At 44.0% G+C, this 19,686-nt stretch overlaps 1 protein-coding gene across 6 annotated transcripts in view; it reads right to left on the bottom strand.

Moving 5' to 3' along the window:
* The window catches only part of SCUBE1 (signal peptide, CUB domain and EGF like domain containing 1), a 545,901-nt gene that overhangs the window by 243,533 nt on the left and 282,682 nt on the right, over positions 1–19,686 (bottom strand). For 5 of the 6 annotated variants that reach the window (XM_033951623.1, XM_033951624.1, XM_033951620.1 and 2 more), the window contains one exon: positions 11,656–11,772. The exons of the other annotated variant lie outside the window; for it this stretch is intronic. In XM_033951623.1, the coding sequence (XP_033807514.1) occupies positions 11,656–11,772 (117 nt within the window). The remainder of the gene's footprint in view (positions 1–11,655; positions 11,773–19,686) is intronic. 6 annotated transcript variants of the gene reach the window in all.

Genomic DNA, 19,686 nt, shown 5'->3' with positions numbered 1-19,686 from the left:
CCCTACTTTTGGGAGCCAAAGGCATGAATCTTTGAACCTGGCCCTTCTGAGAGCAGATTTGACCACCATGGAATGGTAGGGCAGCTGGGCCTTTTTGAATATGGGAGTCTTCTGGATTCTATAAATAGAATTAACCTTCTTAAAAATCACCTGTACAGAGAGAGAGATCTCCAAGATTTTCATCTGAGTCCTTTACAGAATTTGCCCTTTTTTATCCCCTTCTCTTATCCCCTTGCTTTCTCATTTCTCATCTACCTATTCCTTTTTATCTGCTCCCCATTACCACATTTCTACCCTCTGTACTGATTATTCTCCTTTCACTCATCTCCTTCACAACTCTCTCACATGAATCCACCATTTTTAGCTTCACTTTCCTTGTCCTTTACTCTACTTTTGTAACCCAGCATTTTCTTCCTCTCTTTCTTCCTTTCTCACTCTCCCTCCCTCACGTCAATAATCTCTCCTTTCTGCCCTTCTACCCTCTCCTCCTAAGTATGAGATATCTCCCTCCCCCTTCTGGCCCCGAATCCATATCCTTCCACCTTTCCCTATCTCTCCTCCCCTTCTATCTCTGAGTTGTTCATCTCTCCCTCTCCCCATTTTGCCCTCCTTCATCAAGTCCATCTCTCCCTCTCTCCCCATTTTGCCTTCCTCCAACAAGTCAATCTCGTCCCATTTTCCCCTCCACCAACTCTATATCACTCTCCCCATTTTCCCCCTCCACCAAGTCCATCTCTCCCTCTACCCTTTTCACACCATCATCTCTCCCTGACCCCCATTCACCCCTTTTGCCACCTCTACCTCTCCTGCACCCTCCATCCTTCCTCAAGTCCATCTCTCCCTATCCCACTTCTACCCCCCTCTGCCATATCTTCCTGTCCCCTTTCTAGCCCCTCTGTCCTCCCTATCCATCTCTTAAATCTGACATCTCTCCCTCCCTTACCCCATCCCTGAGCCTATCTTTCCCTCCTTTCTTCACCTTCTTCCACTCCTTTCCCCGAGTCCAATATCTTCAGGCGCCACTCTGAGGGAGCGGCATCTTGCTGCTCTCTCTCTGTCGTGATTCAATGAGCTGCCCTGTTGCCAGTCCTAGCGTCTTCTCTCCGCTGCAGCCCGCCCTCTCTGACAACTTCCTGTTTCCTCTGAGGTGGGCAGAGTGGAGAGAAGACACCAGGACCAGCGCCTGGGAAGCTCACTGAATTGCTACCAATGCTACCAACTTTTACAGCACATAAAAGGTAGATGCCAGAGGGTAGAGAGGGGGGTGAATGGGAAAAATGTTGATTTGGGGAAGAAGAGTGAAAGGGTTAGATGCCGGGAAGGGGAGCAGAAGAAAGAGCGCAGCAAGATGCCACTCCCTCAAAAGTACCGCCTCAGTTGGCCTCATTATAGGGCTGTCCCTGCCAATAGGCTAACTTTCATTAACACAAAGATTAAATACATGCTGCCTACAACATCTAGCTTATATTTCACATGATTTAACTTATGTGCATACTCTTTACTCCTGAAAGAATTCTGCGCAACAATTTTGAAAATTCTGCACAAAATGTTTTAAAATTCTGCACAAAATATTTCAAAATTATATAAAGTTTATTTGTAGTGTTTTGCATAGAATTCTCCTATCCTGAAGCTTGAAATTCCTTCCTGCCTTTTTCGTTCTCAGGTTCCAGCCTCCTCAGTTCCCTCTCTCACTCCAACTGCAGTTCAGTTTCCCTCTAAATCCCACCCCTCTCTCACTTGTACTCTGAATCCCCTCCTTAGCCCCCATAGTTTGGCATCTCTCTCTCTCTCTCCCTCTCTCCATTGGCTAAGAATTTCTTCCTCCCTTTTCACCCCCTTCCTGGTCTTGGTCACTCTCTCTTCCTCTCTCTACCATCCCCTCATCCCCACTTGTGGGTCAGTCCAGCATCCATGTCCCCTCACCTAACCCCTCCTCTTTTACTTGTATCCTGAATCCCTTCCCCATTCCCCACAGTCAAACATCTCTTCTTCTCATCCCTCTTTCTGGTCTGAGCCTACTTACAGGTCCAGCAGTCATGTCCCCTCCCATCTTCTCTTCTCCCTGCAGGTCTAGCATCCATGTCCTCTCCTCTCCTCCCCACTTGCAGTCCAGCATCTATATCCCCTCCTACACCCCTCCCCTACACACTTACAGCCCTACAGCACTTATGTTCTTATGTCCTTTCCCTCTCCATGGACCTAGAATCCATGTTCCCTCCTCTCCCCCCCCCCCTTTCAGTCCAGCATCCATGTCCCCTCCCCTCTTTCCTGTAGGTATAGCATCCATGTTCTCTCCTGGCCCCAAAAAATTGCAATCCAGCATCCATGTTCCTGCCCCCTCACCCTCACCTTACAGGTCTGGCCTCCGTCCAACTGACCAACCACTCCACTAAGAGAGCTGATATACCTGTGAGCCTCCCAAAGCAGCAGCAGCAGTAGTGGCCAGCCGGCAGAGGCAACTCTATGAACAGACAGCTTGCAGCCACCCTATCAGGGCCCTCCCTCTGCCATGTCACTTCTTGTAGATGGATGACACAGCAGAGGGAAGGCCCAGGCGGGGCGGCTGCATGTAGCTTGTTCACAGTGCTGCCTCTGCCATCCAGCCACTTGCACTGCTGGTGCTTTGGAAGGCCCATGTGTATGTTGACTCTCACGGGAGATTCAGTTGGCTGGTCAGTCAGGGAGAGGGTCAGGGTTAGAACAGAATATCTGTGCAGAGTTTTCCATAATGTATGCAGAATTCTGAGCAGATGTGGAATTCTGTACAAAGTTCTGCACTGTGCAGTTGCGCAGAATTTTTCCAGGAGTAACATTAGTTGTTTATTTAGTCTAAATAAACAAGAAAAACTTATTTCTGTAATTGCTAGCAGTAATTTTGCATAAGCTTTGGGGCTTTACATTTGATTAAAAGAAAAGCATACATTCTCTGTTGACTTTTGCAATTCACTAATATTTATTCTTGTACACTAGGGGGCTCATAATTTAAAAAAACAAAAACAAAAAACGTCCAAAAAGTGGCCTAAGTCGGTACTTGGACAATCAAAAAGCCAGATCTCCCGAACCCCTGATTGGCCTCTCGAAACACCTATCGCTCCCGAAACCCGTGACCCCATGACTCCCCCACCCCCTCACACTCCCTCATCCCCCTCACCCCTCCTGCTGGGTGGATGGGCAACTTACTGTGAGTAAAGTGGGGAGTGGTCGGGGGGTCACTGGATTCAGGAGGTGATCGGGGGTTTGGGGGGGCGGTTGTGGGGGGTGCATCGTGGGCAGGAGAGCCTGGGATCCCTCCTGCCCATATTTTAAGGGGGGTGGGATGTGATGGGGCTCGCACCTCGGCAGGAGGGGTTGGGCTCCCTCCTGCCGGTATTGTGTTGGGTGGGGGTTTCGCAGGGCTCACGCCTCGTCAGGAGGGGTTGGACTCCTTCCTGCCTGTATTGTTTCGGGAGAGGTGGATCACAATCGCGGCAGGAGAGATTGGCCATTTCTCCTGCTGTGATCGCCATCACCCCTCCCCCCGAACTACAAACCTCCTGCTGTGGGCCGCAGCAGTTTGGAGAAGGGGTGATCGTGATTGCAGCAGGGGAAATGAGCCATCTCTCCTGCTGCGATCGTTGTGGGGAGGAGGGGATTCTGCAACTGGTGTTTTTGATAGACGCTGGTTACAGAATCCAGCTTTTAGGCAAAGGACTGGCCCTTCCTTCGCCTAAAAGGTCTTGTTTTGGACGTTTGGGATTTAGGCTATTTTTTGGTTGATAATGTGTTGTAAGTTTAGACGTAGTGGTGGTCTGGTTGTTTAAACTGCTGAATGTAGAGGTAGGCCATTCTCAAAAAAAACAACTCATTTTGGATATCTTTTTTGAGAATGGACATTTTCTCTGTTGTTACTTCCTAGGCGCAGGACCTGTAAGTGACATCAGAAGGACAGCTAACGCTTGGAGCAAGCAGCAAGATGGTGATGCTGCTTGCCCCAGGATAGTTAAAGAGGTACGGGGAAGAGAAGGGGTGCGCATGGTGAGGAGAAGTGGGAAGGAGTGGGTTTGGGGCGAAGAGGAGGATGGGTCCTGTGCCCCCACCATGATGGCACCCTTGCAGACCACCCCCCTTACTACACCACTGACTCTAGGTTTTCCACTCCACCTCCTTCTCCTTCCCCATTCAGTTTTTCCTTTTGCAGGTGAACCAGAAGGTGCTGTTCTGATCTGCTCTGTATATTTCTTTATTAATTTTGGTGTTTTTTGCATTTTTTTGTGGCTTTTGGTGCACCAGAGCTCCCCAGTACGGGGGAAAGCTCTGCCTGCCTAGAGAAGAAACAGACTTGGGTCTGCAGCTGGCAGGTTAATCCCTTGGGGACCTGTTTGGCCAGCCTGCAGAAAACTTTATCCCCATTTATTTAGCTCACTTACTGATTAGCAGAGGCTTCAACGCAGGTTGTTAGGCATCCATAGGGGGCTCGGTAGGGCTAGTCAGAGTGCTGGCTGTGATTTTCCCTCCCCCCCTTTTCACATGTGATTCCGCGGTGGTTGAGGATCAGCCCGATTTCAGTCTGATTGGCAGCCCATGGATCTTGGCATTTGGAGGACTGGATGATTAAGGCAGGGTCTCTTCGCTCAGATTCAGCTATGAGTTAGAACTGAGGCAGGCTGCAGCACCTTTAGAGCAAATTGCACAGTGAGTAAGGCTGTTATAGTCTATGGGCAAAATGGGGGTGGGGAAGAGTCTAAAAAAATATTTTTGGAGGTTTCTGCTACATCCTATAGGGCCCCTCACCTCTAAAATCCTGTTTTCTGAGTTTCTTTACTTTTAGTTAAAGCGTTTTTGAGCTGTTGCTTGGTGCTAAAATATTGCCGCCATGGCCATCTTGGATTTCACAGGTTTTTTTTTTCAAAGTTCTCTAGATCATTCAAATCACCTCGTTTTGCCTCATAATAGGCAGGGATGGAGTCCTCAGGCTCTTTATTCCTAATTCAGGCCAGATTTGCACTGGATGGATGCTAGAAGAGTGCCCTTGTGCCACGTGACATTCAGCACGTGAAGGGGAGGTGAGAGAGTCAGGCTCAGCCTCCTCTTTGGTCTCTAGGGCTGAGGAACTTTTATGGGGTCTGTATCCTGGGAGAAACTTTTTTCCTGAATTTGTTAATTTGATGTGGAGAACCTATTTGGATAGCTGGAATGCTCACAGGAGGTCTGGTGGTAAGCCAAGGGTCGCACAAGGGGGCTTGGTCGCTCAGGGCACATCTGAGTCATTGGTAGAAGCTGTCCAGGATCCTGGGAACCTTTCTGACAGGGACTTGGAGGTGAAGGATCAGTTTTTATGCCCCTAATGTCATAGAGTAAATCTTCCCTGCTGGGTGATTTAGGGTCACAAGCAAAAGCAAGTACAGAGGAAGCAGTGGGGGCCCTTGACCAATGAAAGGATCCCACAGTATGATGGCTGTTCAAACCTTCCACTCAGTGCAAGTGCAAGTGCAACCCAAGTCTTTTCCCTGGCATCCTGATATGAGTGTTTTAGTCATGGAGCACTGGGATGCTCTTAAGGATTCTTTAAAGTTAGCCTAAACAATGACTAGGCTATATCCTATGGCACAGGAGTGTCAACAGATGTTCACCCAGCCTAAGGTGAATTCATTAGGTGCTCAGGTAACCAAGTGCACGTCACTACCAAGTGAGGGAAATATGGTGCTAAAGGACACAGGATCGCAGAGGGGATGTGGTTCTAAAAAGACAGTTTGAAGCTTTTGCCTTAGGGATCAAAGCAGATGTAGTAGCCTCTTATGTGCAATGCACTTATTATATAAAAATGCATGGGCTCACCCTGGCAGAGAACGAGCCTTTGTCACAGCTTTTGCTGGCAGGAGTGAATTATGTGGCTGATAATCTTTATGACATCATCAGAGTCATGAGTAGAGTTGCCAGATTTCCTCTTTAAACAAAGAGGACAACTGGCCCCATCCCATTCTGCCCCCAGTTCCACCCTCTTCTGCTCCCCATCCCTGCCCCCAGCTGAACCTCCTGTCTCTTTCCCCTTCCCCAGATCTGGAGGGCCTCTGCACATTTGCAGACATTGACATAATAATGTCACGTGCATGTGTGCATGTATGACATCATCACATCGACGTCCAAGCATGCGCAGAGTGCCTCAAGATGCAGCCCCAAGCTCAGGTATTTCCAAAATCCAGACAAACGGCTGGGTTTTGGAAATCCCTCCGGGCACCAGGACAGTCCTCTATAAAGGACATGTCCGGATTTTCCCGGACGCCTGGTAATCCTAGACATGAGTATAGTCTCAGCTTATTCGATTTCAGTCCCTAGAATGCTCTGGATTAAGCAATGGACAGGGGATGCCATCTCCAAGGCTATTCTCAGCAAACTCCTTTTCAAAGGGCAGATGATGTTTGGAAAGGGTCTGGATGGCTACCGTGACAGATCACCAACTAAACTATCTGCCTGACAGCACCTCGGGTTGAACCTTGTTATCAGTACTTGGGTGGAACCTCATTTCAGAGATCCTATCAGGGATCAACATAGAAACTCAGAGGATCTAGGTGAAGCCAAGCCACCGGTCTTCACCCCACTTCATCCTCCAAGAAGGCATCAGGTCCTAAGTCTTCCCTGTGAAGATAGGAGGAAGGATTTCGCTGTATACAGAGGTCTGGAAGCAGATCTCTTTAGACCACTGGGTGCTGGATATCATTCAGCTCGAATCTGTCCATCCCCTAAAAGACTGGTTTGTGGACTCTCTGGTGGGGCACCTAGAAAAGTCATGCAGAATCTTAGTAATATTGCAGAGACTTGAAGAAATTCAGGCCATATAGCCAATGAAACTATATACTTTATAGCGCTCAAGAAAGACTCAGAAGATCAGAGACCCATTCTGGATCTCACACACGTCAATGAGGCCCTGAAGGTTCTATGCTTTCACAAGGAAACCATTAAATTAGTCATCACAACCGAAGCTCTGGGGGAATTTCTAGCTTCCCTAGACATGATGGAAGCCTACCTGCACATTCCCATATTTCCAGAACACAGGAGATTCCTGCGATTTCATTTGCTAGAGAAACATTATCAGTTCTTGGCATTCCCATTTGGATTGGCAACAGCATCCCGCACGTTCACTAAGGTGATGGTGGTGACAGCAGAGCATCTCTGCAGGGCAGCGTTACAATTGTTTCTGAAGTATTTAGGCAGCTGACCTGTACAATTCTTACTCCAAAACAACTGTTAATCTATACCTGCTAATCACTAGCTCTTAACTCTGTCTGTTTATTCCACTCAAGTTGTACCATCTTTTAATTATTGTAAACCGCATAGAACTTCACGGTCCTGCGGTATATAAACTGTTATTATTATTATTATATCTGGATAATTGGTTGATCAGGGCTTCGTCATTCTTATAAAGAGAACAAACAGTGGCTTGTGGTCCAGCTCTTGCAAAGCCTCGGCTATATAGTGAATTTTAGAATCCCCTGGAATACCTGGGAGTGCTATTCAACACAACATAAGGCTGGGTTTATCTTCCAGCAAGCAGACAGAAGCTTTGCATGCAGATAATGGGACTGAGGCCAAGCCATCACCAGCCCTCCTCTGTTGTAAACCGTATTAGCTGATTCTTTGTTGTATCTATATTCACTGATTGTAACTATTCGCTGATTGTCCAGCCCTTTTTTGTTGTGAACCGCCTCGAACTACTACAGCTTTGGCGGTATATAAGAAATAAAATAATAATAATAATAATCTGCGTGGCACTCCATCAAGTGCTGTGCTCCACAGCAGCCACTATAGAAGTAGTCCCAAGAGTGAAGGCTCACATGCACCCTCTACAGAACATGATGCTGTCTCGGTGTTCTTCACAACTGAACTCCCTTCAAATTGAAGGAGTCTGGGACTGGTTTTCCTAAGTGTTGAACTAAGTTTTCTCTTTAATAAAATGCTGAATTATGTTTAGCTGCAGACCTAACTTATCTGATGTTCTAGCCTGCCTGCACTGGGTTTAGCTTGGGCATTCTAACTTCTTATGGCAATCTCAGCATAAACGACATGTAACAGAAAGACTGCAGGGCTTAGATAAGTGACCTGCTAATGACCTGCTAGTGTGAGCTTAGCACCAATGATTGTTAAGAAAAGTAACATGTGAAAAGTTTTTTCTAGAATTCAGTTGTATAGCCAGAAGAATGTATAAATATCTCTGTAACTTCCTGTTTTCGGGACTTCTGAAGCCAGCTTGGAGCTCAGGAGTCGCATATGTATGCTAATAAACATCTGTGCTTTCTTCAAGTCTCTAAGTTTTGTGGCTGCCCAAAGTGACCTTTCAAAATGACTCTCCTGTGGATTTTGGAATCCCCCGCATTATGGGTTGGTGGCTCCGTCCACAGTCATTATTGTGGGGCATACCCCTCATGATAACTTCACAGGTGATTCTCACAACAGATGCCAGCTTGTTCGGCTAGGGAGGCCATTTCAACAGATGCCCAATACAGGGGCAGTGGTTGCCCTCCCAGAGAAAGTGGTATATCAACAGAATGTAACTTCGAGCCATTTGTCTGGTATTACAGAATTACAGAAGCTGGAGAGGAGTCTGGAAGGACTGGAGGTCTGAGTTTTTTCAGGCAATGCTACAGCGGTGGCATATGTCAATTCCCAAGGAAGCACCAAGAGTGCGCAGCTCAGCATAGAAGCCCACTTATTGTTCTGGTGGGCAGAGCTGCACCTACAGGTGATCTCTGCAGCACATGTAGTGGGAGTAAATAATATCTAGGCCAATTAACTCAGCAGGCAGACCTTAGACCTGGGAGAGTCGACCCTATCTGCAGCAGTATTCCAGTCCATAGTTCTTCTATGGGGTTGGCCAACTTTTGATCTGATGGCTATGGTGAAGAACAAGAAGGTGGACTGGTTCTTCAGTTGAAGAGCTGAGCCTGGAAGTGAAGGCTTAGACATCCTAGTCCAACTAAAGTCAAAGATCGAGCTCTTGTACTTGTTCCCTCCATGACCCATGATAGAGCGAATACTTCAAAGGATAGCAAACCACCCAGGGAGAGTGGCACCCGATTAGCCACACAGGCCGTGGTATGCAGACCTAGTGTGTCTTTAGAGGGATAGGCATCTCAAACAGCAGGTACAGTCTGATCTTCTATCTCAGGGCCCAGTAGTCATAGAAGATCCAGATCACTTTGGTGTTACAGCATGGCTCTTGAATGCATAGTGTTAAAGCAGAAAGGATACTCAGAGGTAGACATTGCTACACTCCTCAGAGTCAAGAAGCCTATGATAGTCTCTGTTTACACTAAGACATGGGAAACATTTCAAAACTGGTGCATTAAGGAGCAGATGTAGCCATTTGATGCTCCGAACTTGGTGGTGCTAACATTCCTTCAAGCAGGTCTCAACAAAGGCCAAGTGGTGGCATCTATTAGAGTTCAACTGGCAGGCCTCTCGTGCTTCAGAACTTGTGAACATAAATCTCTTCTGGTTTCACATCCAGACATAGCCAGATTCATAAAGGAGGCACAGAGGCTCAGATCACCGATAAAACAACCATTTCCATCATGGAACCATAATGTGTTTTTGCAAGGTCTCAATCAGGCTCCATATGAGCCTATTCAGGAGACATCCTTGTTGGATCTAGCCATCAAGACCTTTTTATTTGTGGCCATTATGTCAGCGAGATGAGTCTCAGAGCTGCAGAACTGTCATACAGGGAGCACTTCCTCAAGGTCATGGAGGCAGGAATGACCTTGCACACATTTTTGTCCTTTTTTGCCAAAAGTCTTTTTGGCATTTCATGTCAAAGGTAAGATTACTAACATTCCAGACCACAGGGTCAAAGAAAAAGGACCGGATTCTGAGAAAGCTAGATGTGAGGAAAGTCCTCCTACATTATCTAGAGGTCACCAATGAGTTCTGATTGTTGAATCATCTGTTTGTGCTCACCAGTCAGGATAGACGTTATATTCCGGTGTCTAAAACTAACATTTCAAGATGGATATGGATGGCTATCTCGTCAGCATATATTGCCTGTGGCAAGCAATTACCACAAGAACATTCCACAAGAAGCAGAGAGATTTGTAGGACAGCGACCTGGTCCACTCTGCACACATTCTCCAAGTTCTACAGAGTAGACATTACAGCACAGCAGGACACCGTCTTTGAGTCCTTAGTTATAAAAGCAGGCGCAGAGGTCCCGCCCTAGATTTCTGGGACTGCTTTTGTACATTCCTACTGTCCAGAATCACACACCTATTGCACTAAAAAAAGAGATTAAGTTCTTACCTTGCTAATATCTTTTCTAGTAGATAGGTGGAACTCTGCCCTGTCAGTTATCTATCCATGTGCCTACTGTCTCAATCAGAAGTTCAAGTCAAAACTGAGATTTTGATGTCAGTCAGACCTCAAGCGTATGAAGAACAATCTATTGCTATAATTCATTGGGGGAAAGTTTGAGCTCCATAAATATTTCTGATTGGTATGATTATTTCAATGTTTTGATTGTTCAATTAAAATGTTAAACATGTTTGTTATACTTTCAGGGCAGAGAACAGATTTGTAGTTCAAGAAGTCTCCCCGTACCCCTCTTTCTTATCTGTTCCTATACAGGGCTATCACCTGCTGAAGGGGGCAGCAGAGCCCTCTGGAGAAGGAGATGGAGTTGAAAACATGGAGTGTATTCTTTCTGCATGGCTCATGAGCATGAAGAGAATACTCTACTGGGTGCATACAAAAACAACAAAACAAAACCCCACGAAAAACGAACAAAATGCAGAAAAGTGGGGATGGAACAATGCGTATCAACCGGGGATTATTTCACATAATTGAGTCTCAATACTGAAGGAATTCTTCCAAATATACTTTATTGATATAAATGGACCTGACATGGTTTCTGTTTCGGTTTAAAGAGCCTGCCTCAGGGGTACATATATTGTCTAAAAAGAAAACATACTTGGTGTAAATTATAGATATTAATAAACATATCCATAGTGTTGAAACAAGTTAAAAATCATAAAAAATATAACACTAAAACAAATGTCTAACACAAATATGGAAAAAACAGAACATCTAATTTACACTATGTCTTTTTAGACAATATACAATATGTACCCCTGAGGCAGGCTCTTTGAGCCAAAACATAGACTGTGTTGGGTCTATTTATATTAATAAAGTATATTTGGAAGAATTCCTTCAGTATTGAGACTCAATTATGTGAAATAATCCCCAGTTGATGTGCTCTGTTCCATCTCTACTTTTCTGCATCATGAGAATACCCTACTGTCCAGAATGACACACCTATCTACTAGAAAAGATATTAGGAAGGTAAGAACCTAATCTTTTTATGTAATGATAAGACTCAGACCTATTCATTTAGGTAAAAAGAAAATGACCTGGTAGATGATTCAAATGGTAAGCTCAAACCAAATTACAATGAATACCTTGTTCTATCAAAGGATAAATTTTATAATAATAATAATTAGAAAAGAAAATTGTATTTAGCTAGGCACATTCAGATACAGTGGAGGAAGGGCAGGTTGAAAGGGTAAATATATTTTCAAATCCAGATATGGTTTCAACTATGTTCTTACTTGTAATAATTATGTTTTTCAATATTTACATTTGGTAATGTCTAAAAGCAAATGACGTATGGCAAAGTAAACAGAAGCTGACCTTTGCATGTTTTCCCATCAGGCTGCAGGGTAAATCCAACTGGGCAACTACAATGAACCCCTGTGGCTGTATCTTTGCATGTACGATCACAGCCTCCATTGTTGACAGCACAAGTTTCTGAAAATGAAAACCAAAAACAACTCTAAACATCCTGGGCCATTTATTATTTTGAATAATATAAAATGAAAGAAGTACACTATAAGTAATAAAAAGAAAAAGCTTGTACATCATAATCTAGTTGGGAATTAGAATATAATGGGGCTCATTTTCAAAAAAGATAGATGTCCAAAAGACAGCATAAACTGGCACTCGGACATCTTACTAATCAAAACATCCAAGTAGGCATCTTCGAAACTGACTTTTTAGGCATCATTCTGGTCAGTTTGTCTCCAGTGCATCTAAATCGTAAGGCAATGTATTAGAAGCGTGTTGTGGGCAGGATTAGGGCAGGCTTTGCACTTGGATGTTTTACAGCAATAATCAAACATTCTATTTTGTTATTTTATTAGGTATTTATATACTGCCTATCAAGGTGATCTAAGCAGTTTACAATCAGGTACTCAAGCATTTTCCCTTTCTGTCCCGGTGGGCTCACAATCTATCTAATGTATCTGAGGCAATGGAGGATTGAGTAACTTGCCCAGGGTCACAAGGAGCAGAATTGGGTTTGAACCCACAATCTCAGGGTGCTGAGGCTGTAGCTCTAGCCACTAGGTCACTCCTGCCACAAAGCATCCAGGGCACAATTTGGACATTTTGGGCTAGACTTGTTTTTAAAATAAATAAGAGCCAAAAAGGTGCCCAAACTCACCAGATGACCACTGATGGGATGAAAATATGGCCCCCCTACTCTCCCCCAGTGATCACTGATCCCACTCCCACTCCTAAATAGCTGCACAGTTGGGAGAAAAAATGCCTGAGAAGAGCTTCATGAGCCACAAAAACCTCCCAAGTTCATATTCTTCCGTGGATTGCATTTCAATAAGAAATCAGAAATTTCCAATGTTCAAATTATGCAAAGGAGGGATGGGGCATGAACATGGGACACAGAATGGAGGGAGGGAGGGGAGCATAAGACACAGGATGGAAGAAAAGAGGGAGTGAGGGAAAGTGATGCTGAGGTGGGGAAGGGAATAGAAAGGGAGAATTGGGTGTCTGAGGGAGAGAGAGATGGTGCACATGGAGAGATGAAGAAAGAGGAGAATTGTTGGGAATAGAGAGGGAAAGAGAATTATTGAACATGGTGGTGGGAGAGGAGTGGAGTAGAGATGCATGGGGAAGAGAAAGATGAGAGGAAGTAATGTTGGATGTGGTGGTGGAGAGGGAACAGTGGGATGGATGGAAAGGGCCTCAAGGAGATGGAAAAGGTGGCGAAAATACTAGGATCTGAGTTACATACAAATTCATCTTAAGAACGGTTTAAAAAACAGAACCTGCTCTTAACCTGGGGACATGTCATCTATTCTAGTGTATACTTATGAATGGAATTTTTAAAAATAAAGTAAAATTCTGGAATCTCTCATGGCACACCTGGAATCTCTTTGGGGCACACCACTGTGCCTTGCAACCCAGTTCGAGAACACTGTCCTAACTTGACACATACCAGGGATCTAATACTAATATACAGTTTACAGGTTAAATTTGTCAGTGTTACAGTGCAAGATTTTTCAACAAAATATTAAGTGTTGTATTTGAGTTTAAAATGTTATAAATGCTGTTACACTTATTGTTAATTTTTTAAAAATGAATAAAGAAGTGGAAAAAAACCACACAAGTTTTTATCCTAATGCGGCACATACAGAGGATCTTCTATCAATACACATTTCTTTGTAATCTGTCGGTTGTGGGTGGGGGAGTTATGTGAACAAGTATGTTTTTAGTGCTTTCCTAAGGTTGAGGAGTCCTTCAAGGGATCTAATCTGTGATGGCAGTCGATTCCAGTGGCTCGGTATGAAGTGGGAGTAGGAACGTCATTTGGCGGTTTGCAGTTGAAGGGCACGCAAAGGAGGCATTTTGAGGGATATGTGAACTATGAGTGGAGGGACCTTTTCAGCACGTACGGAGGAAACTTGGCCATCATGTTGTGCAAAGATTTGAATGCTAGTATCAGGCCCTTGAGGACACAACGTTTGGCTACGGGCAGCCAGTAAGCAGACGATATACCCTGGGAGACAGAGTTGTGGGAATGGAAGGCTTTTTAGAAGTGTGATTGCTGCATTTTGTACATGCTGGAGATGTTGAACATTCTTTGCCATAAGATCGTTGAATAGCGTGTTGCAGTAATCCATGTGGGAGAGGACTAAGGCATAGAGTAGATGGGTGAAGTCAGACTCAGAAAAGTAGTTCCTTATTTTTCAGAGCTGTCACAGGTAGTAAAATGAAGAAGATACCACCTGAGAGATATGGTTGGAAAGCAACAGGTTGGAGTCATGGAGTATTCCTAGGCTGCACGCTTGGTCTTATGTAATTATGGTAGTTGAGTCACAAAATAGCGAAGGACAGATGTAGTTGCAATGTTCTTTGCGGATCCAAAGCAGTTCTGTTTTAGAGGCGTTTAGTTTTAATTTGTTAACGGATACCAAGTTTTTGATTTCCGAGAGCCAGTATAGGAGTTTCGTGATCTGGGTATCACAGGTTTCTCCTAACAGTAGGTATAGTTGGATATCATCTGTGAAGGAGTGAATCCACATTTGGTAATTGCGGGTTATTTTTAGGACAGGAAAGTGACAGGTTGGAGTTATGGAGTATTCCTAGCCTGCACACTTGGTCTTTTGTAATTATGGTAGTCGAGTCACAGCATAGAGAGGGATGAATGTAGATGCAGTGTTCTTTGCGGATCCAAAGCAGCTGCATTTAGTTGTAATTTGTTGATGGACATCCAGTTTTTGATTTCTGAGAGCCAGTTTAGGAGTTTCGTGATCTGGGTGTCATGGGTTTCTCCTAACGGTAGGTATAGTTGTATGTCGTCTGCGAAAGAGTGAATCCATATTTGGTACTTGAGGGCTATTTCTAGGACAGGCCTAATATAGATATTGAATAATAGAGGGAATAGCAGAGCCCCTTGCAGTACACAGTATTTGATCAGTTTTGGTTTCGATAGTGCATCATTGAACAGTACGATTTGGGATCTATTATTCAGAAAGGAGGCAAACTATCGTAATGTAGCATCTCAGATACCAATTTCAGAGAGCTGTGCAATGATAAGAGGATGGTCAATAGTGCTGACACCATGTTGAGATCCAGCAGCACCAGAAGGACATCAATATCCTTATCCATGAGTTTTCAGTAGTCATCGATGATATTGGGAAGGATGGTTTCAATAATGTGGAATTTTCCTGAATCCCAATTAGAAGGTGGATAGGGCTCTGTGTTTGTCGATGAAAGAGTGTAATTGGTTTAACACTGTTTTTTCCAATATCCTGCTCATTGGCACTTATCTGGTTAGGAGTACCTGCTAACTGGATAAGTGTCTTTGAATATCAGCCCCATTAAATAGTGTTGTAAAATGTCAAAATCAAGATAAAATGTTTTTTAAAAAATCACAAAACACAATTACATAACTGGAAAAAGCCTTTGAGCATAAAGCACACAACTTTAAAATCTGTTCCTATAAAATCATAAAAAATGACATTCAAAGCCAGTAGGATATTCAGTAAGAGGAATGATCAGTAGGAAAAAAGAAGTGATAGTACCACTTTGTAAATCCCTATATAGAATACTTTATGCAATTCTGGAGACTACACCTTCAAAAAGTTATACCGTATATACTCAAATATAAATCTATCCAAATATAAACAGAGATAACCTTTTTCTCCCAAAAAGGGGGAAAAAAGGTTGACTCTAATATAAACCGAACTCATGGCAGTCTCACAAGGTTACTGTGGGAACGTGCATCAGCCATTCTGAGTAGAGAGATTGCACGGGGCAGAAGCATAGGAGGATCGCTCTTGCCCTGGCTCACCACTGGACCAGCAAAGCTTAAGGTTGGCCCAGGGAGAGACATGAGATGGGTTCATGTCTGTTTTATCATTCCCCCTGTGAGAAATCCCCTAACCCCTATATGTCCTGTTTGCCTGTCTTAATTAGATTGTAAGCTCTATTGAGCAGGGTTTGTCTCTTACATGTTTAATGTACAGTGCTGCACACATCAAGCAGCACGTAGAAATGATAAGTAGTAGTAGTAAGATTCAAATATAAACTGAGATCCCCATTTCTGGGCCCAAAAATCTAGGTTTATATTTGAGTATATGTAAATAGGATAGAGTTGGTCCAGAGATTGGCTACAAAATTGGGCAATGATCTCTGTCGAGGGGGGTTGGGGGTGAGTGTGGTGTGATTGGAGAATGCATGTTGGGGGGTTTTCTGTTTCTTTTGTAGAATCAGGGACTTTGTAGGGGGGAAATGTTTGCTTGATTGTGTTTTGTCTAATGTAAAACTGGCCGAGTGGCTGGCCGTGACACACCTGGTACCTTATGATGGGAGCTACTTTGTAGATGGATTGAATACCTTTTCTTATGTACGTGTACTGTTGCTCTGCTCTGGCTTGTTGCTTGTTGCCTTGTTGTTCTTGGTTGTGTTATGGTTATATTGCTTGACCCAATAAAGATATTATTTTAAAAAATCATATGGGGACAGACTTAGGGCTCCTTTCACAACGGTGCGTTAGGACCTTAACTTGCAGAATAGCATGCGCTAGCCGCTACTGCCTCCTCTTGAGCAGGTGGTAGTTTTTCAGCTAGCATGTGCTAATCCGGTGCGTGCGCTAAAAACGCAAGCACACCTTTGTAAAAGGAGCCCTTAGAGACCTCAGCAAATATACTCTGGAAAGAAGGTGGGAAAGAGGGGATATGATTAAGACTTTGAAATACTCCTGAGCCTATAACTTCTTATTTTTATACTATGCCCTCTCATGAAGGCCACAGAGATAATCTACGAAAATCCTTTTTTTTTACATAAAGGATGGTAGATGCATGGAATAGTTTCCCAGGGGAGGTGGGGGAGACAAAGAAGGTGTTTGAATTCAAGAAAGTGTGCGGCAGGCATGTGGAATTTCTCAGGGAGAGGAGATAGTAGATGCTGGGGATGGGCAGACTGGATGGGCCATTTAGCCTTTATCTGCCATCATGTTTCAATGTTTCTATAAGAGCTAGAAATTCATTCTGAAACACTGTTCCCGTGTTTTTCTCTATATCTATGCTATTGATTTGCTTGTGAATGCTCCTTTTAACACTGTCTTCTTTTGATTTATTGGCTAACTTGAGAAAGAGAGGGTAGGCGACTGCATTATACGAATTATCCTTTTCAGCTTTAAATGTTGGAGCAGCCAGTAAGTAGGTTGCCACCCCCACCAACATTTTAATGGGTAAAAGAAGTAATTTAGACTTTCTAATTGTGGAGGCTTTGTAGTATGGTGTGAACTTTCACTTGAAAAGCTTCAAGGGCTAGATTCACTAGGGACACCAATCGTGTCCCGACTACTTTGCGATCACTTAGCGACCCCGACCTGATTCACTAACCTTACTCCCAATCCGATCCGCGCCCGATCCGATCAGTGCATGCAAATGAGGGGGGATGGCATGCAAATATAGGCAGGCAGCGATTCACTAAAAAAAAAAAAAAAATGAGGACCAGTCGCTCAGGTCCTTTCCAACTGCCCTGCTCTCTGTCCCAACTCACCTCTTGCCGCCCTGCTCTCTGCCCCGATTCTCCTGCCCTTCCCCGCAGTGCGAGCCCGTGGTTTTAACCTGCGGGTTAAAACCAAGGGTTCATGAAGTTAAAAAGTTTTTTAAAAATTAATTCAAAAGCCCTGTAAGCATGTGCAGACCATCTACAGACAAAGAAGATGGTCTGCGCATGCGTTGCGATCACTATTCAGCGATTCGTGCAGTCAGTTGGGGGCGTGATTCTGATCGCCCCCATTTGCATGCAATCGCGTTGTGAATCCGGCAGCCGGCAACCTCACGAATTGGATCAGTTAGTGAATCTAGCCTCAAGTCACACTCATTAGGTGTGACACACACATAATTGGAGAACATCACACTCACATGCTGAGAGCCTCTCTTTTCATTCATCCAGGAGAAGGCATCTTGCCTTTGGTCTAATTCCTAGGTTCCCAATCTTCGTCCTCCTATTTCATTGTATGCTGTGTACATATTTTATCTGTCAGCAACAGACAGCATTTTCAGCTCTTTAAAGTTATTGCACAGCTTCCAAACAGACTGACAAAAGGGAAAGTTTTCAACTAGCAATTATCACATCTCTGTTAGCCATCATTAAATATGATAATTAATGCAACTGCGCAGTGGTCCTGGTGGGGGCGCTGGCACCCACTCCTCTCTGCCCCCCCTGCTCCTTCCCTGCCCCCCCAACTACACACGTGCACCCCCTCCCTTTCCCCACACCTCTTTAACGTTCCCAGAGTGAGCAGTAACTCCAAGCTGCTGATCGTGCTAGCATCAGCTCTTCCTCTGAGGTTACTTCCTAGGTACGGGTCCAGGAAGTGACATCAGAAGAAGAGCCGATGCTGTCGCAAGCAGTAGCTTGGGGTTGCTGCTCGTGCTGGGAACATTAAAGGGGTGCGGGGAAAGGGTGGGGGTGCACGTATGCTGCAGGAGAGGGTGGGGAAGGAGCGGGTGGGGGGTGGGGCAGAGAAGAGGACAGGAGAAGGGTGCCATCACCCCGGGTGCCTCTCACCCTCGCTGTGCTGCTGTCACTGCGCAAAATGTATGTTAACCTATAACCCATTCTGAGCTTTTTGAGGAGAATGGGATAGAAAATGGATTAAATAAATAATAAAATGCCTGCATATGATTTACAAACATTCACAAGAAGAATTTAAACTAAACTAAACTAGAACTTAGTTTTATAGACTGAGTCATCAACCAAGAGGAGCTCGACTCGGTTAACAATAATGTAATACATAATACATAAACTTGACAAGGAAAAGTAGACTGAAATAATTAATTTCCAAAATGCTCAGCAAACAAAAAAGTTTTCAGAACTTTCCGGAATAAAGCAAAAGAACCTAAACTTCTTAATGTAAGCGGTAAAGCATTCCAGAAGTCGGTTAATTTAAAAGCAAAAGAATGCCTAAATCTCTTAAAGGTTCTGTTTTTACCACTGAGAGAGGGAAATGTAAGTTTTAATTTTTGAGAACTTCTGGCAAGATGAGATCTATGAACATTCCAGTCTAAAGGAATCAAAGTAGCAAAAATGCCAAATAGGATCTTAAATGCAATACAAATGCACTCAAATTGAATTCTGAGATACACTGGAAGCCAATTTAGGAGGTTGTATTTTCAAAATTTTAAATGTAAATGTCTTTACAAAAATGATTCTTGTTTATTCTTAGTGTCAAATGAATTATCTAAAATTGTTTCTTGGAAGCCCTGCTGCCTTATATTAAATAGAAACTCCACAAGCTTATTTCAAATATATTGGATTATAAATTAACATGAATGAAAAATCATGAAAACCAACTTTCATTCCAGCATGTGTGCGAGGGACCAGCATTATAATATCAAAGCAAAAGGATACAACTCCTAGGGGAGGTGGGAGGGGATTTCAGAATATATGATCTGCTGTAAAAGGTGAGTAACTTCACTTTCTCTGCGGAAAACAAAGGGCATCATTTCTTACATATAGGAATCTCTAGCTACCAGGTTCACTGAAAATAAGAGCACAAGGACAATAGGGACATACAATGGCAAGGTCAATTAAAATGAATTAACTTGAAACTGCATACAATCCTGTTGTGAGAGTGCAGTCTGGAACAGAAATGGGCCTAGGAAGGTGGAAATGTATTCTAGACACCAAACAAATTCTGCAGAACTGTCTGACCAAACTGGCTTTTGCATCAGGTATGCTGCTCTGAGCAATAGTGAGATGTGAATGTGTGAACAGAGGACAGCATCACAGCTTTGGAAATCACTGCGCAGTCATAGCTCTAACATTGTGAGCTGTGACATGACCCTCCAGAATCAGTCCTGCTTGGGCATACGTGAAGGAGATGCAATCTGCTAGCCAATTGGA

Source organism: Geotrypetes seraphini, chromosome 7 (assembly GCF_902459505.1).
Source record: "Geotrypetes seraphini chromosome 7, aGeoSer1.1, whole genome shotgun sequence".
Lineage (NCBI taxonomy): Eukaryota > Metazoa > Chordata > Amphibia > Gymnophiona > Dermophiidae > Geotrypetes > Geotrypetes seraphini.
Note: the sequence above shows the minus strand (reverse complement) of the source record. Positions and strands in the feature narration are given on the sequence as shown.